Raw genomic sequence first — 26217 nt, 5'->3', positions numbered from 1 at the left:
GTATCATCTTGTTGCATCAGCTTATGGCTCCAGCCTGTCACATAAGCTCACTGTCTTGTCTGTCTCCTTTAGGAGGCACTGGGAACCAAACCCAGGACCTCCCAGGTGGTAGGCGGGAACCCAATTGCTTGGGTGACATCTCCTTCCCCATGCTTCTTTCCCCATATGTTCCCCATAACATACTAACATGGACAAACATCATCAGTGAAATATGCATTATATAAACTTACTTATAAAGATGATCTAACTTATTCAATGACTTATCTTCTCTATCACAATGACATAGAAAATTAGCTCTCAGAGGAATAATGCATAAAAAGAACATGGAGGAAAGGAAAGCGATTTATAGAAATGACAACATGGGGGCAGGGTTTATTTTCTCATTATAGCAAGTATTTGGAACTTTAAGGTCACTATGTAGTTCTTGGAGATATGAGTGACCCAGTTTCTAGCAGTCCTCCATTAATCTGAGGAAACATCTCTGCTATTGAAATTTGTAGTTCTGAATAGGTACTACATGCACATGTATACAAATAAAATACAAAAGGGTTTATTATAACAAGGAAGTGCTTCTAGTTCTCTTTCCATCCCACAGCCACTCAGTTCACTTTTGCAAAACAACTACTGTCACTAGCACCTTTTGTATTGTTTCAGAAATATTCTATGCACTTATACACATTACATATATCTTTCGTTTTTCAGCCTCTTTATAAATGGTAGCATATCTTACACTCTGTCTGAATCTTACTTTCTTTCAATATATGCTCGAGATCTTTCAATATTGCAGTCTCATTCTTAAAAAAGTAATATAGCTATATAATACAATGAAGTTATAAAGCATATTATTAAAATTTACATCTACAAATTAGCTATTCAATTTAAAAACTGGAACATTAACAATATTATTTAATTTACTGCTGTGTCACTCCCAATTGAAGCCCCTTCTCCCCCTTCCCAGAGATTACCAGAGTCATGAAATTTGTATTCAATACACACTTGCTTTTCTTTATAATATAACGAATATGTATGGGTCCCTACACAAGGTATTGTTTCGATCTGCTCAGGGAGGCTCAACTGATAGTGTCCGCCTACCATATGGAGGGTCCAGGGTTCGATACCCAGGGCCTCCTGACCTGTGCGGTAAGCTGGCTCACGTGCAGCACTGCCACACGCAAGGAGTGCCATGCCACGCAGGGGCGCCCCCATGTAGGGGTGCCCCACCTGCAAGGAGTGTGCCCCGCAAGGTGAGCTGCCCTGTGTGAAAAAGGCGTAGCCCGCCCAGGAGTGGTGCAGCACACATGGACAGCTGATGCAGCAAGATGATGCAACGAAAAAGAGATGCAGTCTCCTGGTGCCACCTGACAATAAAAGCAGACGCAGAAGAACACACAGCGAATGGACACAGAGAGCAGACAATGGGGAGAAAGTGGAGAGAAATAAATAAAAATAAATCTTTAAACAAAAAAAAGGTTAAATCTACTTGTTTTTGAATTTTATAAATTAGTATCAAACTACATGTGGTCCTTGGGCTTCCTTGTTTGATTCAAAAATAAATCCATCTTGTTCCATGTCCCTGTAGTTCATTTGTTTTCATGGCTCTGTAATAGTGCATTTTATGAGTATTCTATTAATATAAAGGATATCTGAATTGATTCCAATATTTTTCTATTATGAACAATACCATGAATATGTTTGTAAATATCTCCTAGAGAAAGTTGGCAAGAATCTCTATAGGTTGGTATTTTATAAACAGAAAGTTGTAACTTATTAGTAGGTCAATATCAACACTAAAAAATTGAACAGAAACACAGTTTCAGAGAGTACAGGTAAGTATTGTTTCATTAAATGATTGTTTCATTCATACATACACAAAAGTCTATATAATGTACATATCTGTATTTGGCTTTGTAATAGTATTTATTACTGTAGTTTTTTATTTAAAAATAAAAGTTTGAAAGACTTCAGCCTCTGGCCCTGATTAACTGGTACAAAATTAGCCTTCTCTCATTAAACAACTATAAACTGGATAAAATTTATGAAGGAATTGTTTCAGATGTTGGACAGCAGCATAAGACTGTGTACCCTAAGAGAAAGGGAACACTTAAGATGAGCCTCACAAATCCCCCAGCTCTCTGCCTGGGGACACTTTCTAGACCATCACACAGGGAGGGTGAGTTCAAGCAAAGCATGGTGACCAGGCTAAGCAGAGGAGGCAGAGATGAGAGTTCATGGCTGTTGGTTGCTGAAATTTGCAGACAGGGTAACGAAGAGGAGGAAGTTATGCAGAGAAGGAGCTCTAGAAATCTATGTAGGGGGTCCCTTTTAATCCTTTTTACCTGAATACTAAGCTGCACAGGAAGCCTACAATGTGATGCCTTGTAGAAAAAAGTGGCTATGGAGCTGTAACTGGAATGGAAATTCCAGAAGTCCCACAGTGCCAGAAGCAGTTAGAAGTTTCAACTAGTCAGAGTTGTGAGACCTCACTGAACACCCTGAATATCACTGGTGGTCCTTTCCCCACAACCAAAAGGTACACCTTATAATTAGGGATACTCTAGTTCTGGAGAAGGGGCTTTTCTGGACCCGACCTAAGAAAGCTTTAAAACAAGTATCAAAAATATCGAGCTGATCTGTCAGTAAACTAACTTAATGATAGAACAAAACTCAACATTTTAAAAAGAAGACAACAAAATCCAGACTCAAGAGAGTCTAACATATAATACAGAATTACTGCAAATACCAAAAGGCAGGAAAATTCACTCCACAACAAAAAACACATCAATTCAAATAGACCAACATATGATTGAGAAATTGAAATTAGCAGATGAGAAACTCAAAATTACTACGATAAATATGATAAAAAATTTAAACTCCAGGGATCAGTCTCTGCACTTAAACAACTATTTATCAGGCAGGAATTGTCTAAATCAACTATTTGGAAACCCTGGAGTCCAGCAGAACACTGTATAGCATCCAGAAAAGAGTGGGACAGGAAGAGTGGTAAATTACAGTAAAGACTAGTCTCTCCACTAGTTACCAGTGCTCATCCCACACTCGTCCATCAGGCATCATCTTGCTAGTGTCAGACAGAGGAATAAAAACCTAGTTCCCCAAGATCTGAGGAGGGGGGAGGCCAAGTCTGATCACTGCTTTTGATTAGCTACTTCAGATTGTCTGGGGCCTGGTTCTGAGAGAAGCCACTGTTCCAACCTGCCCTAGACAAAGGTCCCAGAGGAGACTTAAAAAGAGTATGCTTCCTCAGTGCTGTGGAGGGCAGGTAAAGGACTGCAGCTGCTAGGCAGGTGCAATGTTAGGGAGCTGTAGAAGCAGCTCCTGATACCTGGTCCCTTCTTCATACCCTCCCCAAGTCAGTTTGAAGCTGGCCAGAGCTCCCTTTGTGGGTCCCTGGAATTGTTCTGGCTGGGAAAGAATGATTTGGTAAACTCCTCTCCAGTATGCTCACCCTCCTAGAATTTGCCTTACAGGCAAAAACCAGCTTGAGACAAGGAAAGCAGTATAAGAAACAACTGAGGTGGGCAGCCTGGGCAAAGGCTTTCCTTCTTTAAGTCCTCCAATGGAACACCCAGGAAAGGGAGAAGGTCTATTCCTTTCCTGGGAAGAAGAGGGGACATTCAAACTCCTGTAAACAGGGGGATTTCTAAGGCCACTAGCAAACACAAGACCAGGACAAGAAAAAGGTCTAGAAAAGACAGAAGACTATGCATTTTGCATTTGCTTTCCTCATTGGAAGGTGAACAAAGAGCCAATTTGCAAAGATGGTGAAAAGTGGTTTTTTTTTGCTTGGGTTTGGTTAGTTTTGTTAGTTCCTGACACTCAAGAAAATATCTTTCATATCAGTAGTTGGATACAAACTAAAGAAACAGATATCTAGGGAATAAACCCCAGAGTTAACATTTAAAAAATATTAAAGTGTACAGTGTACAATAAAAGATTCCAAAACAAAGAAACAAGGAATGATGGCCAATACAAAGGAAGAAGATAAAAATCCAGAAAATATCAACCAAGAATACCAGAGCAGGGCATACCACACAAAGACTTGAAAAAAATGCTCTTCAATATTTTCAAGGAGATGAAGGAAAATACAGAGAAAAAAGAACTAAAGGATATCAGGAGAACAATCATGCTCAAGGAGATCAAGGAAAATACAAAGAATAAAAAAGGAAAATAAGGAATGAACAATATGAGAATCTCAATAAAGACAAAGAAATTTTAAAAAGGAATCAGACAGAACTACTGGAGCTGAAGACCACAATAACGGAAATGAAAAATTCCCATGAGGATTTCAATAGCAGATTGGGGCTGGCACAAGAAAGAATAACCGAACTTGAAGATGAGACAACAGAAATGAGTCAGGCTAAGGCTGAGGAGCAAAAGGAAAAAGAATTATAAAAAGGAAAAAGAGCCTAAGAGATTTGATGGATATCATGAAATAAAACATATCAATATACACATTATGGGAGTCCCAAAAAGAGAAGAAAGGTACAGAAGGAATGTTCAAAGAAAAAGAGAAGAAAGGTACAGAAGGAATGTTCAAAGAAATGAGAGACAACTTGCCAAACTTAGAAATTAGATAAAGATGTGAATATGTATATCCAAGAAGCCCAGAGGACACCTGTGTTAGTCAGAGTTCTCTAGGGAAATAGAACTTACTGGAGATATCTCTAAATAGTATGAGATTTTATAAAATTCTCTCATGTGACCTTGGGGGATGTACAAGTCCAGATTCCACAGGACAAGCTGCAAACCAGGGACTCTGATGAACGTCCTTGATTAGTTCCCAGGAGATGCTGGCTGTCTGATGTAGAGCTGGGAATTCTCTCCCTGAATGCTGAAATCACTTCCTCTTTTAAGGTCTTCAACTGATTGGATGAGATGCCACTCATTGCTGTTGGCAATCTCCTTAATTGATTGTAGATGTAATCAGAAATCTGTGCAATCAACTCACTGATGATTAAAGTCCAGGAAATGCCCTTGTATTACAATTAGCCCAGTGCTTGATCAAACAACTGGGCACCATTACATGGCTGAATTGACACATTAGCCTAATCATCACAACACCAAACAGGATAAACTTGATGAGAAGTTTTCCCCCAATACATACTGATCAAACTGCACCAGACAAGGGAAGAGCTCTGAAAGTTGCAAGATAAAGCAGTCAGATAAAGTGCCCACTCTCATCAGAAACCATAGACGCAAGAAGGCAGTGAGTTGAAGTACTTAAAAAAGTGCTCAGAGGAAATAATTGCCAACCAACAATTTCTCACCTGTTGGGAATTTCTTTCAAAAACGAGGGAGAGATTAAGACATTTCATATAAACAAAAGCTGACTGAGTTCATAACCACTAGACTTGCCCTACAAGCAATGCTAAAGGGAATTTCTCAACATGAAAGGAAAAGACACTAGATTGTGGTTTAAAGTGGCAATAAATAAATAAATAAATAAATAAATAAATAAATAAATACCTCCGGTAAAACTAACAATTTGAGTAATTGTAAATGTCAGTATTAATATTAATGCATTGTATTTTTTGGTACATAAATTCATTTCTTACTTTTTACAAGTGCTAAAATGCAAAGGCATGAAAAGTAGCAATAAAACTATGGTTCATAAATAAATAGAAATAAAATGTACAAAGATATAATTTGTAATAAGTATAAAAACGTGGGGAGATGGAGGAGTAGATGAACAGTGTATGTGTATGCTATTGAATTCAAGTTGGTATCAAAATATGATTGTTATAATCTAAGATATTACATTTTTACCATAGTCACCACAAGGAAAATACATAAAAAACATATCCAGAAAGAAAAGAGAAGGGATCCAATGTATTGCAATTTAAAAAATTAAATAAATATGTAAATAGGCATTAACAGAAGAACTGAGGGACAACAAAGGTATAAGATTTACAAAGACTATATAGTAAAATGGCAGAATTAAGTCCTGAATTATCAGAAGTGACTTTAAGTGTAAATGGATTAAATTCCAGTCAAAAGACAGATTGGTAGAGTGGATTTAAAAAGCATGACCCAACTATATGCTGTTTACAAAAAACTCATCTTAAATTTAAGCTATAAGTAGGTTCAAAGTGAAAGGATGGACAAAAACATACCATGCAAATTGTAACCAAAAGAGAGCTGGGGTAGCAATACTAATACCAGATAAAAATAAAAAAAACTGCAATGAGGGAAAAATATGGTTATTATGTACCAATAAAGAGGTCAGTTCAACGAGAAGACATAACAATTATAAATATATATGCACCCAATGGTAGCACACCAAAATCTATGAAGCAAATACTGACAGGTTTGAAAGGAGAAAGAGATGGCTAAAAAGAACATGAAAAGATGCTCAACATCACCAGCTACTAGGGAAATGCAAATCAAAACTACAATGAGGTCTCATCTTAAACCTATTAGACTGGAGGCTATTAAAAAAACAGTAGACTCCACGTGTAGGAGAGGTTGTGTAGAAACAGGAACACTCATTCGCTGCTGGTAGGAATGTAGAATGCAGCCATTGTGAAGAACAGTTGGGTAGTTCCTCAGGAAGTTAACTATAGAACTGCCATATGATCCAGCAATCTCTTCTGGGTATATACCCAGAAGAACTGAAAGCAGGGACACAAAGAGATACATGCACACCAATGTTCATAGTGACATTATTCACTATTGCCAAAAATTAAAAGGAACAAAGTGTCCATCAACAGATGAATGGATAAGCAAATTGTGGTATATACATATAATGGAATATTACTCAGCTGTAAGACAGAATGCAATATTAACATACAGGACAACATGGATGAATCTTAAAGACCTTATGTTGAGTGAAGTAAGCCAGTCACTGAAGGACAAGTATTACATGACATCACTGATACTACTTAAGCAAATTGAGCAGACTCACAGAGCTAGAGTCTGGCAAACAGACTATCAGGAGACGGAAAGGGAGTAGAAGGTAGTGGGTTGATGCGCAATATAGGAAAAATCTATGATAATGTGAAAGGGGGGTAGTTTGGTAGTGGATGTGAGTGATAGTGGTGCAGTGATGTGATTGGGTTTGAGGGTGCAGGAATGTGAGGGGGAGTATAGGGGTGTACCATGGAACTGGAGGGAGGGTTGGAAAAACGAACAGGTGAACTCAGGATTTGCAGGTCTGTGGTTAAAACTACAGTGGTGGGAATGTTCTTTTGGCAAATATGGCAGGGGAGGATTACTGGTGCAGGGTGTTGGGGGTGGGATGATATGCAGGATAGGGTGCACCTGGGGCATGCCTCTATGGAATATGAAAGTGTTCATCTTGTCATGGTGTGTTATCTCAGTGGGTGGAGACCCACACAATAAACAAAAAAAGATTAAACTCCCATCCTGGGGAGAGTACTGCTATGTTCTCAATTAGAGGGAAAAGAATCTCTCAAGAACAAAGGCAGTGCCTAATGAAAGAAAAGAGACCAATATATCAAGCCCTCAATATTATTGCATGTAACTATGAACCTTTAAAATTGAAATTTAATGATTACCATAGGTTCTAAGAGGGAAGAATAGAAGAGATGAAATATAGGGCATTTTCAGGGCTTTGGAATTGTTCTGCATGACCTTGAAATGACAGATACAGGTAATTTTAAATTTTGTTAAAACCTATAGAAGTATATGGGAAAAACGTAAACCATAATGTAAACCACTGACCATGGTTTGTAGCAATGCTTTGATATTTGTACATTACTTTTAACAGATATACATGAAAAATGTCATTAATGGGGGAGAGTGGAAGAGTGGGAGGGGTTTGGGAATATGGAAAACCCTCATATTTACTACGTGACTTTTCCGTAACCTAAAGCTTCTTTGAAGATACAGTGAAAAAAATAAGACACTGGGACATACAGAACATATGGAACATATGGGAGAAACTGTCACTGTACATAAAAGATAATAGATCTTACAGTGATGAAAAGCACAACGAAAGAATTTTTAAAAATTTTATTATTTTATTTTTATTATTATATTCATAATTCTTAATTATTATTTTATTTTCTTACTATTTTTGTTTATTTTTTTGGCTTTGTTTTTGAGGAGGTTTTGGATTGCAGAACTGTCACAACTGTGGCAGTGGAGAATCACTGGTGTGGGGAGGGGTGCACCTGGGGCATGTCTCTATGGCATATGAATACGTTCAAGTGGTCATAGGGCATTGTCTCAGTAGGTGGAGACCCATACAATAACCAAAAGAATACTGACTTCCCATCCTGGTAGGTCCTGCTATAGGACCCAAATAAATAGGCAGTGCCCATGAGAATAGACCATTATGCCAGATCCTTGATATTGATGGTTGTACTTCACTTTTCCAGTGAAATTTAAACTTAGCCCAATATTACATATTGCCTAAGAGTTACCTCCTGAAAATCTTCTTGATGCTCAAACGTGGCCTCTCTCTAAGCAAAATTCAGCATATAAATGTACTATAATATCTTTCACCCAGTGTGAGACATGACTCCCAGGGATGAGTTTCCCTGGCACTGAGGGATTACTACTAAGCACTGAAGAGTGACGAATCTGAAAAAAAGACCTTGACCAAAGGGGAAATAGTAAATACAAATGAGTTTTTATGGCTAAGAGATTTCAAAGTGAATCGGGAGGTTATTCCAGAGGTTACACTTATGCATGTCTCAGCAAGATCTCATTGATTGTCACAGTAAACAGTGCCTCAAGCAGTGGGGCTCTCGAGGGCTCTAGAGACATCTAGACACTATAGATGTGGCAGACAATCTCAGGTATTCGGAACCTTGTCAATGGGCTTACTTTGGAATATACGCTCCCCAATGTAACAGAGTTAGACTCATTTATAATTTCCCTACATATGGCTCTTCTGCCCCTTTTATTTGAACCTAATTTTAACACTACACTTGTTAAATATATGTCCTAGAGACTTAAATCTTTGGTCTGTTCATCTGCTGGTTGAGTCCTGAATCTCAGCAGAGTTCCAACACAGATGCACCAGTTCACCAAACTCACCTAGGACAACTAACAAAAGGATAATGATGAACAGCACCCATTCTAGGAAACAGAGTGTCTGTAACTGCAAGCAATATGGTTCCATCCATCTGCCCAATGGGATTTAAGCCCTCTCTCCATCAGAGACACACACCACTATCCCCAAATCCTCAAGACTGAAGACTGTACAAACATAAGGGAGGAAGCAACTATGGACTAAAGTAGACCTATGATTATTCTAGCAATGGAAGAACTTGCAACATAGATATAAAGGCAGTGGCTATCAGAGGTTCTGAGGAGAGGGAGAGGGAAGAATAGGTACAACATGGGGCATTTTTGGGACATTGGAATTGTCCTGTAGCACTGCAATGATGAATACAGACCATCAAACATTTTGTCAAAACCTATAAAATTGTGCAGGCAGAAGTGTAAACTATAATGTAAACTATAGTCCTTGGTAAGTACAATGCTTCAATATGTGTTGATCAATTGTAATAACTGTACACTGTTATTGTTGTACAATAACAAGAGGTTGTTAATGTGGAAAAGTGTGGGAGGGGAAGGGGTATTTGGGAATCCCCTATATTTGCAATGTAACATTTATGTAATCTAAAGCTTCTTTAAAAATGAAAAAAAAAGTTGTAGGGGACTTTAAGATACTACTTTCAATAATGGCTAGAACATCTAGAGGGAGATCAATAAGGAAAGACTTGAATGATACTCTAAAATGGCTAGACTGAACAGACATATATAGACTACTTCATCCAATAGCAATAGAATACATATTTTTCTCAAATGCACATTGATCACTCCTGGATAGATCATATCTTAGGTCAGAAAACAAGTCTCAATAAACTAAAATATTGTTTTGAAACTATACAATGTATCTTCTATAACTACAATGGAATGAAGCTAGAAATAAACAAAAGAGGGAGAAATGGAAAATTCACAAATATGTGGAAATTAAACAGTATATTCTTAAACAACCAATGGGTGAAAGAGGAAATCACAAAGAGAATTAGGAATTATCTTGAGGCAAATGAAAATGAAAATTCAACTTACTAAAGCTTATAGGATGCAGCAAAGGAAGTGATTAGAGGGGAATGTGTAGCTCTAAATGTTTATATTAAAAAAGAAAGATTTCATATCAGAGACCTAACCTCCAAACTGGAAGAACTAAAAAAAAAAAGGGCAAACTAAACCAAAAGCAAGCAGAAAATAGTAAATAACAAGATTAGAGGGGAGAATCACCGAAACCAAAAGTTGGGTCTTTAAAGGATCAAGAAAATAACGAAACCTTTAGCTAGACTGGAGAATAAAAGAGAGAGGGCACAAATAAATCAAATAAAATGAAAAGGGGAATATTACTAATGACCCTGCAGAAATATAAAAAGGACTATAAAAGGATATTATGAACAACTGTATGCCAACAAATTAGTAAACCTAGAGGAACTGGACAAATTCTCAGAATCATACTACCCAGACTCAAGAAGAAATAGATCTCAACAAGCCAAAAATTAGTAAAGAGACTGAATCAGTAATCATAAACTGCCCTACAAAGATAAACCCAGACAGCTTCATAGGAGAAGTTTACTAAGTATTCCAAACTCTTCCAAAAAAATTAAAGAGGAGGAAACATTACTTAATTCATTCTATGAGGCCATCATCACCTTCATATGAAAGTCAGATAGACACCATAAGAAAAGAAAATTACAGACCAATGTCTTTTATGGAGACTAGCAAACTGAATCCAATACCATATTAAAAAAAATTATATACCATGATCAAGTGGAATTTATGGTAGGTATGCAAGGTTGGTTTTTGTTTTGTTTTGTTTTTTTGAGATTCATTTTATTTATTTCTCTCCCCTTCTCCCCCTCCCCCTCCCCAGTTGACTGTTCTCTGTGTCCATTTTGCTGCGTGTTCTTCTTTTTGTCTGCTTCTGTTGTTGTCAGCGGCATGGGAATCTGTGTTTCTTTTTGTTGCGTTATCTTGCTGAGTCAGCCCTCCGTGTGTGCGGCACCATTCCTGGGCAGGCTGCACTTTCTTTCGTGCTGGGTGGCTCTCCTTACAGGGTGCACTCCTTGCACGCAGGGCTATGCGGGGGGCACCCCTGCGTGGCACGGCACTCCTTGCGTGCATAAGCACTGCGCATGGGCCAGCTCCACATGGGTCAAGGAGGCCCGGGGTTTGAACCACGGACCTCCCATGTGGTACACGGACGCCCTATCCACTGGGCCAAGTCCGCTTTGCAAGGTTGGTTTGAAGGAAGAAAATCTTGATTTTAATACATCACATTAACAGAATGAAGGAAAAAGCCATTGATCAATTCAACCGATACAGAGAAGGCATTTGACAAAATCCAGCACCCCTTCAAGATAAAAACACTTAGAAAACTAGGAATAGAAGGAAACTTCCTTAACATGATAAAGGGCATATATGAAAAGGACACAGCTAACATCATACTTAATGTTGAAAGACTGAAAGCTTTCCCACTAAAATCGGAACAAGGTGCCTACTGTCACAACTATTGTTCAACATTGTACTAGATGTTCTATCCACAGCAATTAGTCAAGAAAAAGAAATAAAAGGCATCCAAATTGAAAAGGAAGAAGTAAAACCTTCTCTATTTGCAGATGACACAATCCTATATGCAGAAAATCTTGAAAAATCTACAAAAAAGCTCTTAGTGCTAATAAATGAACTCAGCAAAGTGGCAGGGTACAAGATCACCATCGAAAATTCAGCAGTGGTTTTATACTCTAGTAATGAACAACTGGGAGATGAAATCAAGGAAAAAAAACCCATTTACAATGACAGCCAAAAGAATCAAATATATCTAGGAATAAATCTAACCAAAGATATAAAGGACTTGTACACAGAAAACTCCAAAGCATTGTTAAAAGAAATCAAAGATGACCTACATAAGTGGATGGACATTCCTTTCATGGATTGGAAGACTAAATATTGTTAAGATGTCAATTTTGGGAAGCAGATTTGGCTCAACTGATAAAGCGTCTGCCTACCACATGGGATATCCAGGGTTCAAACCCAGGGCACCTCCTGGCCCGTGTGGTGAGCTGGCAGATGTGCAGTGCTGATGTGCGCAAGGAATGTCCTGCCACACAGGGGTGTCCCCCACTTAGGGGAGTCCCATGTGCAAGGAGCGTGCCCCTCAAGGAGAGCCGCCCCGTGCCAAAAACACGCAGCCTGCCCAGGAGTGGTGCTGCATACACAGAGAGCTGATGCAGCAAGATGATGCAACAAAAAGAGACACAGATTCCTGGTGCCGCTGACAAGAATGCAAGCAGACAAAGAACAACACACAGTGAATAGACACAGAGAGCAGACAAGGCCGGGGGGGGGGGTTGGGTATAAATAAAAAATAAATCTTAAAAAAAGTCAATTCCACCTAACGCAATTTACACATCCAATGCTATCCAACTGAAAACTCCAACAACCTTTTTTGCTGAAAAGGAAATCTAATCTTCAAATTAATATGGAGGGGTAGGGGGCCCCAAATAGTCAAAGCCATCTTGAAAAAGAAGAATGTAGTTGGAGACCCACACTTCCCAATCTTAAAACTTATTATAGAGCCACAGTAATTGAAAGAACATGGTGTTAGCACAAACACAGATATATAGACTAATGGAATCAAACTGAGAGTTCAGAAATAAACCATGACATTTATGGCCAACTGTTTCTTGACAAGGGGGCCAATACACTTGATTAGGAAAGACTAGCCTCTTCAACAAATGGTTCTGGGAAAACTGGATCTATATATGTAAAAGAATGAAGGTGGACCTCTACCTCACACCATATATAAAATAATAACTCACAATCGTTCAAAGACCTAAATATAGGAGCCAGAGTTATATTACTCCTAGAAGAAGACACAGAGAAGTATCTTTCGGACTTTGTGTTAGGCAATGGTTTCATAAACTTTACACTCAAAGCACAATTAACAAGAGAAAAAGACACCTCACCAAATTTTAAAACCTTTCATTCCTCAAAGGATTTTATCACGAAAGTAAAACAATAACCTACACAATAGGAGAAAATATTTGGAAATTACATATCTGATAAAGTTTAATAGCCAGAATATAAAAAGAAATCCTTCAACTTAATTACAAAAACACAAATAACCCAATTAATATATGCACAAAGGACTTCATTAGATATTTCTCCAGAGAAGATATACAAATGGCCAAAAAGCACATGAAAAGACACTCTACAATATTAGCCATTAGAGAAATGCAAATCAAAACCACAATGAGATAACATTTCACACCCAATAGAAGAGCTACTATTAAAAAAAAACAAAAACAAAAAAACCAGAAAACTACAAGTATTGCAGAGGATGTGGAGAAATAAGAACATTCATTGTTTGGGGGAATGTAAAATGGCATAGCCATTACAGAATTCAGTTTGGCAATTCCTTCGTAAATTAAGTATGGAATTACCATATGACCCGGCAATCCCACTTCTAAGTATACACCCGAAAGAACTGAAAGGAGGGACTTGAACAGGTATTTGCACACCGATGTTCATAGTGGCATTATACACAATTGCCAAAGGATGGAAGCAACCCAAACGTCCACATTATTCAGCTATTAAAAGGAATGACATTTTGATACATATAACAACATGCATGAATCTTGAAGACATCATATTGAATGAAATAAGCCAGATACAAAAGGACAAATATTGTGCAATCTCATTGATACAAATTAATTAGAATAAGCAAACTCCTAGGATCAGAATCTAGAAAACAGATTACCAGGGGATGGTGTGGAGGTAGGAAATTGGATGTTAAGGCTTAAAGCGTCTTCTATTTGAGACAATGAAAACATTTTGGTAATGAATGGTGGTGAGGGTAGTACAACATTGTGAGCATAATTAAGAACACTGAGTTTTATATTAAATGAGGCTAAAAGGGAAATTTTAGATTGTATAAATGTTACTAGAAAAATTAAAAAGAAAAAATCCATGAAACTATACAACACAGTGAACCCTAACTTAAACAATGGACTATAGCTAAAAGTACAATTATAAAAATGCACTTTCATCAACTGTAGCAAATGTACATTAATGCAAGTTGTTAATAATAGGGTGGTATACGGCAACCCTGTATTTTATGCCTGATTCTTTTATAAACTCAGAACCTCTCTAATATGAAGAAAGAGCACCATAATCAACATTCAAAAAATAATACCTGCCCATGATAAAAACTTATCAAACAAAGAATAAAAGGTAATTTCCACAACTAGATGAAGGGCAGCTACCCAAAACTTATAGCTGATATTTGCTGTGATATTTAAATATTGGTTATGGAAAAATTCTCAGCTATTATCTTTTCAAATATTTCTTTTGTCCCATTTTCTCTCCTCATTCCTTCTGGAACTTCAATTACATATAGCTTAAACGTTTATGTTGCTTGCTTTCTTTTCTGAACTTACTGTCATTTTGCCTCCTCATTGATCTGGATTGTTTACTCTTCCAGTTCACTCCATCCTCTAATTTGTGGTCAGATACATGCATTGAGTTCTAAATGTCAGTCACTGCATTTTTTAGTTGTATAATTTCTATTTAGTTCTTTCTTAAATCTGCTCTGGCATTTTATTGATTCCAACACTTTGTTGAAATATTCAATCCTGTCTTTTAACCTTTTGGATATAATAAGCAAAATTATTTTAAAGTCTGTGTCAATGTCAGACCTGGTTGGAGCTAATATGTAGTCTGTTGTATCTGCACTCTCATTTTCATAGTATCTTAACTCTTTCTGCCTTGTTAAGCTTTGAATGAAAGTTGCTTATTAAGTGGAAGAAAGTTTGTAGAAATAATTTGAGGTCCTTGGGAGCCACGGCAATCCAAGATCACTTTAAACCAATTTCAGGGATCAAGGTTTCCTGGGCCACCCTGATAAGTTGGAGTAGAATTGTAATCTGGGTTGTTTTCCTTCTTGTTTACCTTTACAAACACCCAGGACGCAGAATACTTACCAGGGTTCCTACTCTCAGTAAGTCTTAGACTCTAATTTTCATTCCCCTAGCACCATGAGAGGGTGTCAAAAGCATTGTTTAGCCTGTCTTAGAATCAGAAATGTCCCCAGATGGAAGAGACCTGAGATACCAGGTCTACCTCTCAGTCTACACCCAAATTTTAAATTGGTAATTTTCATTACCTTTTTAATTCTCCAAGGCCTTTGTGTAGATTTTTGTTTATTTTTGTTTTTAATATTCTGCCCAGTTTTTCTTGTTTTTCTCTGCAGAAGGTTGGCCCAAATGGCCTAATGCATCATCATTGTATATGGAAATCACCCATATGCAGATGTATATCATACTTAAGGTTGTAACAGAGGAATTTTCCCATGCCACTAAATAGTCTTCAAAAATATATTAAATTATATATTGTTTCCTTATGGAAAATATGTTCACCTGTTGTTCCAGAACCATATTCTTCTCTCGCTCTGCATTAAGTACCATTCTCTTTGTATATTCTAATTGCTTCTCTAGAAGAGTACAGCGAGATTGGGCTGAGCTTAGTTGTATACTTATATCTATGAAAAAGACAAAATAAGAATGATTCAATTAGTTGATTAGCACATAGACCAGAGATTTGGGTATCATGATAAATGCATTATGTGAATTTAATCAAGAGCTAAAAGTCTTAAGTATTGACTTTTCACAGTTATGAACACATTTTGTGAGTATCTCATTCATTATATGTAACTGCTTTAACATTATCTCCCCTTAAAGACCCCAAAGGTCTACTCCTGAAAGGAAAGATGTCAGTGGTTGTGTAGTATGATAAGCATCCTGTTTATTCCTGGAAAATGACACCATCTAGAAAAACAGAGGACCTAAAGTCTTTTTGCCATTAATATATATATATATTTTTTTTTTTTTCAGAAAACTTGAGTATATACATTCTATCACTCCCATTTATATCCTCTGCTCTTTACTACTCACAATACAGCTAATTCTATAAGGGTAAGAAACTTCTTTCTAATCCTTTAACTTTTTACGTTCCTCAGCTCTTTCTTCCACTTTTGTTCATGTACCTCATAACATTTTTTCTCCCTATTTCTTCACTCTATTTGTAAGCCAAAACACAATGTACTTGTTTATGAGAATGACTGTACTGTCATCAGGAAAAAGTTTTGAAGTGAAATTATATACAATAAATTATGCTCTAAATCTCTAAAACTCTGTCCAAATGTCTTTTTTTATAATTTCCACAGAAACCTCACTTACCTTCCCATTCTATCTAGTTAATCTTGTGTTTCATCTCAAGATTCTTTTTTATTCATTTTTATTGTTTTATATTGTTTAATTAGTAGTATTTCATATATTTTCAATTAAAACTAGTTTTTTTTTTTGGAATGTATTTTTTGAAAGCATTTCAGATAGCTGGATTTTTTAGCTATTCTAAAAATATCCTAATTTCTAAATACAACTTGTCTAAGAACTTAATTTTCTTTTAATCTCAAGAATTTATGAGATGTAACAACAATTACTTATAACAGAGGTAATTCCAAAGTTATATTCAATGCCACCAAACAACAACAAAATGTCTGAGAGCAAGTCTTCAACATTTGCATGTATACAAGAACAAAAATATTTGAGTAAATCTGCTTTGGACTGGGATTATTTTCAAATTGTAAACTTTGGTAACTCCTCAATTTCTGAGAATGAATGCATTTTCTTACCTTTCTTTTGCTTAATCAGTTCTTGGTGTGCTAGATTTCTCTCATTTGTTTCATTTTCCAAGGCTTTCTTATACTGTGCAGCTTCTCTGGAAAGAATGTTCAGGTTATCTTCAGCTTGTGTTCTCTCTAACTCTAAACGATGAATCTTGTCCTGAAGAGTTTTTAGGGCTAAAAAAAGAGCTGTTGAAAAATATTTTCTTTTAAGTGAGAGTTTTTTAAACACATAATCAAAGTAACATAAAAATGAGCAATGTGTTTTTATTAGTAAGCCAAAAAAATGTATAGGTAATGTGTATTCCCCATGAAAATGAAAAATAATTCCTAAAACTCGATAGAGGAAAAAATTTTCTGTAACATACTTGCAAAAAGTATATATGACTATTTATTGATTTTCTATGGTTGAGAAAGCTAATAACCACAAATCTTAATTTATTAAAGTAATTAATTTTAAATTAAAGGACTTAAGATAATGTAGAGTCCAGGGGTCATAAAATCTGGATGTGGATAAAAAAAGTTAAATACAGTATTCACTAATGTGGAAATTTAGGTTCAAACTGAAAGGTTTTTCTTATTACTGATGTGTTTAAACCACAGACATTTCTTGTTTTGATGTCCAAGATATAATGTTAACAATCAGGATATATGAGGTAGAACTATTTTTTTTCCATTAGATAAAAAATATTATTTAGTTGTTTATCTGATGTCAGGCTTAAAAGATTCTAAGTAGTAAACATGTACTGCTGTGATTTTTATTCATTTATATTAATATCTTCTTGGTTCAGGTCAGTTCACATAACATTTTCAAATACTATTTTATACTGTGTATTGAATTTTGACTTCAAACTATAAAACTAGACATAAATGGAATATAAATAAATGATATAGATTAACTGTCAAATAATTTATAGCTAATTAGAAAGATGTTTGCAAAAGATTATTATTTAGATTTTACAAATGAGATAAAGAAATTAAATTTATTGTTCTTCATATGATACATGTTAGTTGGCTCATTGATCTGGATAATTATTTTTTCTTGTGGTTGCTTTATTCCACAAAGCAAGTTTACTATTGGTAACTATAATTATAGAGCATTAAATAATAAGATGATAGGGAGCAGATGTGGCTCAAGCTGTTGAGTACCTGCCTCCCACATGGGAGGTCCTAGGTTCAGTTCCCCACGCCTCCTGAGAAAACAAAAACAAACAAGAAAAACAAACAAAAAAACCAAGTCAGGGAAGTTGATGTGGCTCAGTGGTTGAGTGCCAGCCTCCCACATATGAGGTATTGGGTTCAATCCCTGGCCCCCAGTACCTCAAATAAATAAATGATAATCAGTATTTTAGAAAGTAATCCACAAAGCATAGTATATGCTTGGAGTCATAAATACTTTACTAAGTCTTAGTTTTAAGATTCTCCTAAGTTTATATTTTTAAAATTTACAAAATGTATATTTTGTACTTATTCCAATATACAGCCTTCCTAAGGCATTTTTTTTTATTTTAAATTTTTAAGAAATTATTTTAATTATTGCCTTTTTTAAAAAAGATAAATAGATCACACAAAATGTTACACTAAAAAACATAAGAGGTTGCCATATACCCCACTCCCCACCCCACTCCGCTCTTCCCACATCAACATCCCCTTTCATCAGTAGGGCACATTCACTGCATTTGGTGAAAACACCCTGGAACACTGCCACAAGGCATGGACCATAGTTTTACATTATTGTTCACACTCTCCCCTCAGAGGTAATTCTTGTTATATGCAATTTCTGAATCTAACCCTTTAAGAAGGCACAACTTCCCTTAATGTACTAGTATTTTAATCATCTAGTTTAGAATGGTTGCAAATTTAAACTTTTAATCTTCAAAGAGTATTTTCTTGTTATCTAGTGATGGTTTTATGATAAAGCTGAGACATCTTTATTTTACAGCTGAAGAAGCTAAAATAAAAAATATTAAGTGACTTGTTCATAGAAACTTTTACCAACAGAATCAAAATGAGAAGTTTCAGTAAGTTTAGTTAAAATACAATCATACGGATTTATTTTCCACATAAAAATGAACCATTTTACATAACATACTTTGCACCATTTCCCTCATTTTATATAATATTTTATGGAAGCATTACCTTGGCTATTTGGACTATGAGGCATTTTAGGAGAGGTAACTTCTGAGTTCACAGGGTGGCAATTCTGTGATGATTCATATTGAGTGACTGATGAAACAAACATTCTTTCTGGAGGTTTATGATAGCTTCCTACTATACTATTCATTAACTCAAAATCCATTACCTGTAAAGAATAAAGGGATGATAATAGTATTATTACACCTATCTGAATGACAAAACATATTGTAAAAAATCAGATAAAATTTTAACAATTACATGATGATATAATCTGGAGTTGTCTTTATGAATGTAATAATCACAAAGTCAGCTATGATAAGCTCAGCAAAAAAAGAAAGAAAATGACTATTTACTATGTAAATAGTACGGGCAATTCTGCCTGATTTTCAGTGAGCACATGCAATGGTGTAAGCATGACAGGGTCGATGTGAATTTGCTGGATTCTCAGTTGATCGTAAGTGCCATGTACCTCTCACCATCTGAGCACCTCCCCATAAAGTGTGACTCTAGGGTTTAAAGAGAAAGCACATATCCTAAAAGACAATACAACTTTTAAATATAAATAAACCTTATAATCTGATCCTCTAAAAAAATGACTGTTAGATCCCAATGTACTGTCTTCCTAAGGCATTTTCAAGTGTAAATTTGGCTATATGCAATTTCCCAATCTAACCCTTAAATAAGACACAACTCTACTTAATGCATAAGCATTCTAATCATCTAGCTTAAAAGGGTTTCAGACCTGAAGAATCTAAATTAGCCTTTCTTTGTTATTCCTTCTTTTTTTTTTAGTAGAGTTCTCTTAAATATCCTAATAAGTAATTTTTTGTCTGAATTTTCCATATCATTGTTTTCCTTTCTGAATTCAAATTCTTTAGAAATATATTCTAGTTAATATATTCTTGTCCATGTTAAATTAATTTGTAACCACATGGAAGAAATGACAATTGTCCACACACACACAGAAATAATCCACTGTCTAGGGTCCTGTCTGTACTTCAGAATTTCATGGAAAGCACAATTTTAAGCAAGGAAGTTTATTTTAAAAAGTAAATCAAAGTATTTCATTATATAATTAGCTTATTTTGAATTGCAAATTTTCATTGTTTACACTCCTATCCCAATTCACAAAACAGTATTTCTTGAAAGACCAGAGGATATATAGACTTTATTTCCCAGGATTTACTTTAGTCATTGCCATCACTGAACTGTTTTCCAAGACAGTATGAAAGGTCTGAATGATAATCGGAGCCATTATAGGCTATATAGCCTAGGAAGCTAGGAAGCTGAACTCTTGAAGTCCTTTGCTTGTCATCAACACCATCTATCACTTACTAACCATGTTTTTATCCCTCTGGGTTGTTGCTGTTCAAACACTGCTCCTCATGGGAGACTGTCTATCTAAGTTGCCGTTCCCTCAAAAAACAAGAGAGCAAAGTTAGTCACAGTTGCTTCACAGCAAAATATAGGTATGGCCCCTAAAATACATAAGTTCTGAAGATGTAGAGGGTTGAAGCTATCCCAAATACACTGGAATTATTCAAGATATGAATCTGTTTTCAACTCCAGGTAGATTTCTACAATAATGGAAAGAATGACATTTTGGCACTAGCAGATATAGACTGAAATTCTTGGGAGAGTTCTGGTTCCTCTGTTCCAAATATAGTTTTACAAACTGGATTTTGTAGCATTTAAAAAAATGGTTCAAATTTGAGGTTTTAAATATATATAATATAATGACAACTCAGAAGATCCTGGAAAGTTAAAATTTAGATTAAAGTTTATTTAAATTAAATGTGTAAACACATATCAAAGTGGGTATGAGCAGAGTAACAACCCACTGGTAAGATGGAAATAAAGGTAGAAAAAGACAGGAAATAATAAAGAAATGAGAGAAGACAAGGCATGCCATGACATATCGCTTAGGGATTCTCATTGTAATAGGAATACCAGGCTGACCTCTTACAATCTGCCATGTGTAGTAAACTTTGTATAAACTCACTAGAAGATTATTTACATAAGAAAATGAGGTATCCTGGGAGAAAAACTCAGTCTGAAGGAAGATGAAACAAGTATGAACACTTGATCCAGAATCAAAGTCTAACTTGGCAGAGGAGAGGAGTGACTCTGAGTAGTAGATTATGGTGGTGGTCATTCTAATTCATCTCCAACCCACTCCCATGGACTCATGTGGGCCCTGGGAAGAGAGAGGACTATAAGTAAAAACGGAGAAATGTTTCACCAGGAACTCTATAAAAGATTTAGGCATTAGTTGCTCTGCTTTGCATAAGATGTTCTATTCCAAAACAGCCAGAGGGGAGAGTTGCAAACTGTCTCAGTTTGTCAGAGAAGACAATCACAGTTTGGGCCCTTTCAGGGTTCTGAGGCATTGGCAGTATTGTTCAGTGAGAGACAGATGAGAGAATATGAGAGGGAGGGAGAGTAAGCAAGCAAGCAGCTGGAAGGGACATATTCATGGGCATATATGAAAGAAATTTCTGAAAATACAGATAAGTGTACAGGCTCCAATCACTAAGTATTCTGGTAAGTCTGATATGAGGCCTAGCTGTAGGTAACTGAAAACACTTCAAGAATTCAAGAGTAGAATTTTACAGGTATCTCTAAGGAGGGGTTAATGGCTATAAAACGTGGGCCTCATGTGTAAGACCTGCTTAAACCCAGGGAAACTCAGGTTATGCCTGTAACAATTCCTGACAACTTGTGAACAACTAGGGAAATATAAATTATCTCTATGGTCTATAAAATCTTGATTGGGTGCAAATTAATGAGTCACTGCATTAAGAAACTCCTCAAAAGAATGTGCTAGACAAATACTATTATTGCAAAGTATTTTCACTTGTTCTTAAGTGAAATGTTCCAATATGGTCCTTTTTAACAATCAATGTCTATTCCTGGTAGGGGCTGGCTGAATCATCATTTTTTAAAACTTCTTATTTTGAAATACTTTCAAACTTACAGGGAAGTTACTTAAGTAATACAAATCCCATACAGAAAACCCCAACATACATTTATCCCTACAAAAACTCTGATCTACCATTTTTTAACATTTTGCCACATTTACCATATCATTCTATCTACTATCCATCAATCTGTCAAACCATCCACTTTTGGAACACTTGAATGTAGGCTGTATATATCATGCTCCGTGAACACTTAATACTGGCATGTACATTTCTTGAGAACAAGGATATTCAGTTATGTATTACTTTTAGTGCAGATATATAAAGAAATTTAACAATGATATAAAGTTTACAGTCTATATTCCACTTTTTTCATGTCTCAACAATGTATTTTTGATCCTTCTCTCCTCTCTTCTAGGATCCCATCCAAAATTATGTTTTGCCTTTGTCATTGCCTTTTTGTTGCTTTTTCTTTTCTTTTTTTAAAATTGAGAACATATACACAATACAAACATTCCCATCTCAATCACTCTCAAGCATACCATTCAATGGAATTAATCATATCCCCTATGTTCCAGTACCCTCACCACCTTCCAATACTAAAACTTTCCCATCTCCCCAAACAGATACACTACACCCATTTTGCATTAACTCCCCATTCCCCCTGGCTCCCACCCCTTGTCAATCTGTATCCTAATTTCTATCTCTATGAGCTTGCATATTCTGTTTTCTTGGTAGTTACCATGGGGCTTAAATTTAACATATTAAAGTTGTAAAAATCTTGTTTACTTTGATACAAACTTAAAACCAATGGCATGCACCATTATATTTACCTCCTGTTATCCTTACTGGAGATCATTATTTCTTCATAGTTTTAAATTCATTACCACCTTCACCACCCAGAAATGGCTCTCTTGTTTGTCTGCCTGTTTTGTCTTCTTTAGGAGGCACCAGGAACCGAACCTGGGCCCTCCTACGTAGGAGGTGAGTGCCCAACAGCTTGAGCCACTTCCGCTCCCTGCTGGTTGTGGTGTCTGCTGGTTGCACCATCTGCTGGTTGCTGCGTCTTGCTGGTTGCCACGTCTGCTTGTCTTCTTTAGGAGGCACTGGGAATTGAACCTGGGACCTTCCATGTGGGAGTCAGGTGCACAATTGCTTGAGCCACATCCACTCCCATTTTCATGTGGTTTTGATCTGTTGTCTAGTGTTCTCTCTTGTAAGGGATGGCCTAGAGGTGACAAACTTCCTCAGCTTTTGTTGATGAAGTACTAGAAAAACCCAGTATAGCTTAAATATTGAGGTGCTGTACTGAATCTTTGTAACCAAAGGTTAAGAATTATATAGATGTTTTTATATTATAAAAATTTGCAAAAAGGTTAATATCTGAAATTGCTGAAACTGGCTGGAGTTAGCCTAGACCTGCTATTACGATGGTCATTCTAAACAGGTCTCATCCCTGTTATGGTTATGTAAAACTTAGCTTTTCTCTTGTGTATTAATCACTCTACCCTCCTGTTTGATACCAAAATGGAACACCTTGTGACTGAAATTTGCTCTGTACTTTCCTATCTCAGGATCTTGATCTCTGATAATTATTACCTTATAACTCACCCTTGGTTGGTACCACCCCACCATGCCAAACGCATAATGTTTATCAATGAAGGAACCTGTGTCCAGCTTCATCCAAATTATCCACTAGATCCAGATAGTATAAAATATTAGCATTTCTGCAGTTTAGGGTGGCTGATTTGCAATTGTATATCTCTGATCTCCTGCCAGTGAATAAACCCTCTTTTCCTTCCTAGCCTAGGTTCAGTATGTCTGTATATTCTGCTGTGCCGAGTGCATAAACCCAGCCAAGTACTACCCCAGCCTCTCTTCATTGATCTGGAAATGTCTTAATCTCACCCTCATTTTTGAAAGACAGTTTTGTTGGATATAGAATTCTTGGTTGGCAGTTTATGCTTTCAGCACTTAAAAATGTCACTCATTGCTACCTTGCTTCCATAATTTCCAATGAGAAACTGCCATTTCTTCCCTTGTATGTGATATGTTGCTTCTCTTTAGAGGCTTTCTGAATTCTCTATCTTTGGCATTTGAAAGTTTGAATATAATATGTTGTGGTATGGGTTTATTTGAATTTCTCGTTTAGAGATACACTCTGCATGTGTATATTAATTTATGTCTTTTGCTAAATTCGGGAGTTTTTGGTCATTATTTCTTTGAGTATTCTCTCCATCCCTTTCCCTCTTTCTTCTCCTGGAACTCTCATAATGTATATATTGGTATGCTTGATGTTGTCCTGCAGGGTCCTTGGCTCTGCCCATTTTTCTTCATTCTTTCTTATTTTTGCTCCTCAGACTGGATAATTTCAATTGTTTGTTTTCAAGTTCACTGATACTTTCTTCTGCTAGCTCCAATCTGCTGTTGAAACACTCTAGGAAATTTTAAAATTCTGTTACTGTGGTTTTCAGCTCTGTTTGGTTCTTTTTAACAATTCTCAACTCTATTCTTTTTTAGTTCATCTATTGTTTTCCTGATTTCCTTTAGTTCTTGTCCCTGTTCTCCTTTCGCTCTTTGCTGATATTCAGGACCATTTTAAAAAAGCTTTTGTCTGGCATATTCCAGGTTTGGTCCTCCTCATTGATGGTTTCTAATGCTTTAATTTTCTCTTTTGCTTTCATCATCACTTCCTGTTTCTTTGTATATTTTATAATCTTTTGTTGAAACCTGGACATTTTGAGACTATGAGCTATCTGTTCTTAAAGCTTGCATGCAGGTAAGTGTTATAATAGAGTTTTCTTTGAATGTCAGAACTGAAAAAAAAGGAGGAAAAAAAAAGAAGGAAAAAAATAAACTACTTTTTCCAGTCTTCACAGACTGACATGTGCAAGTGGTCTTCTTCGGGGCTTATCCACACAATAAGTTTAGAGAATAGCTCAAGGCCAAAGCATAGGTGCTGCCCTGATCCTTTTTTGTGCAAACATCTTGTCTTGGGTATATACATGTGGCCCTGGGAAATTTCTCATTTACATGGATATGTAAATAGGAAGCGGTTTTCTCATGGTTCTATGCACTGAACTGTATATCTTACAGCTAGAAATCCCTTACCTCGGGTAGTCACTTGACTGCTCCCCCAGTATTCTTTAGGAGCTTAATGAGCTGCCTTCAACACACAGGGCAAGTTCTACTTTCTACACTGGACCAGACAGTGTATGGGCCAGACATACAAGTTCCCAGTATGTACACTTGGGTTACTCTGCTCCCTTTAGTTCTGGGACCAGGGATCTATACTGGATGCACAAGTCTGCTCCATACTGAGCTAGGGACGGGTAGGGGAGGGTCCAGTCAGGGTGCCACAAGATCCAACCACTCTTTGTGTGTGTGTGTTTTAAAAATTATTTGTTTTTGTTTTTTATCCAACCACTCTTAAGTGGTCTTTTTCTTGATTTGGTACTTGCCTGGTTACTGCAGTCCTTTAACTACTTTCTAGAGTGTGGAGAAAGATGCTTCTGCCAGTTCTTGCTGATTGTTCAAAGCTTCAGTGGGGAGACAGAGCCCTGAAATGTCTTACTCTGCCATCTGAATCAAGGCTTTTGCATAATCCCATAGGACTATTAGGGAAAGAGCATTAGGAGGCATTTAGAGATACTACAAAGTGTTCTTAGAATGGGTTCTTTTCTTATACTGCTAATTCTTCTAGGTTTGGGTTTTTCCTTAGAGAAGCTGGAGAAAGAGTAACAGCTGTTTCTTTTTATCTTTTTTCTTTGTGTATGTTTCTCTGCTAATTTACCATAAAAGCAAACACAATAAGAGTTAGGCTAACCCTATTTTATTTTAATATACAGTACTTTGCCTTGTAGATGCCCTACCAGATAGTACAAACTATTATTTAAAATATAAAATAACTAAAATGTTATGATAGTGGTATCAAAAACAAAATGGTTAGCAGAAACTAGTAAATATAAGAACTTAAATAAAAAGGAATTAATGGGAAATATTCAACAAATGATGTTACTTCATTCCATACACATCAATACAAATTTTAGATATATTAGAGTTAAATGAAAAAAAAACACTTAAAGAGTAAATAGTTTAATTTAGAATAGGTAAGATATTTTACGTTTAAAAACCAGGGAATTAGTCATTAGGGATGTGCAAATCAAAACCACATCACACCTACTTCACATCTACTAGATACCAATTCACATGCACTACAATGGCTATGATTAAAAAAAAAAAAGGAAAATAAGTGGAGGAAAGGATGTGGAGAAATTGGAACTCCTGTATATTGCTGATGGGAATGTAAAATGGTGCAGCTGCTGTAGAAAACAGTTCGGCAGTTCTTCAAACAGGTATACATAGAATTACCATATGATTCCAGCAATTATACACCTATGTATATATTCAAAAGAACTGAAAGCAATAACTTGAACAGATAGTTATACATCAATG

The 26217-nt window shown here is 36.2% G+C and overlaps 1 protein-coding gene across 12 annotated transcripts in view; it reads right to left on the bottom strand.

The window, feature by feature from the left end:
- CEP57L1 (centrosomal protein 57 like 1) overlaps window positions 1–26217 on the bottom strand; it is a 96279-nt gene that overhangs the window by 18939 nt on the left and 51123 nt on the right. For 6 of the 12 annotated variants that reach the window (XM_058307248.2, XM_058307247.2, XM_004468403.4 and 3 more), the window contains 3 exons: window positions 18845–19007; window positions 16715–16894; window positions 15441–15562 (listed from right to left, as the gene is read on the bottom strand). In XM_058307248.2, the coding sequence (XP_058163231.1) occupies window positions 15441–15562; window positions 16715–16894; window positions 18845–19004 (462 nt within the window). In that variant the 5' untranslated portion in view covers window positions 19005–19007. Of the gene's footprint in view, window positions 1–15440; window positions 15563–16714; window positions 16895–17854; window positions 17899–18844; window positions 19008–20180; window positions 20253–26217 lie in introns of those variants that run through there. The other 6 variants (XM_071218620.1, XM_071218623.1, XM_071218622.1 and 3 more) reach the window with 3 other exon arrangements.

Source organism: Dasypus novemcinctus, chromosome 11, assembly GCF_030445035.2.
Source record: "Dasypus novemcinctus isolate mDasNov1 chromosome 11, mDasNov1.1.hap2, whole genome shotgun sequence".
Lineage (NCBI taxonomy): Eukaryota > Metazoa > Chordata > Mammalia > Cingulata > Dasypodidae > Dasypus > Dasypus novemcinctus.
The sequence above is the reverse complement of the archived record's forward strand: the minus strand, read 5'-3'. Positions and strand labels throughout refer to the sequence as shown.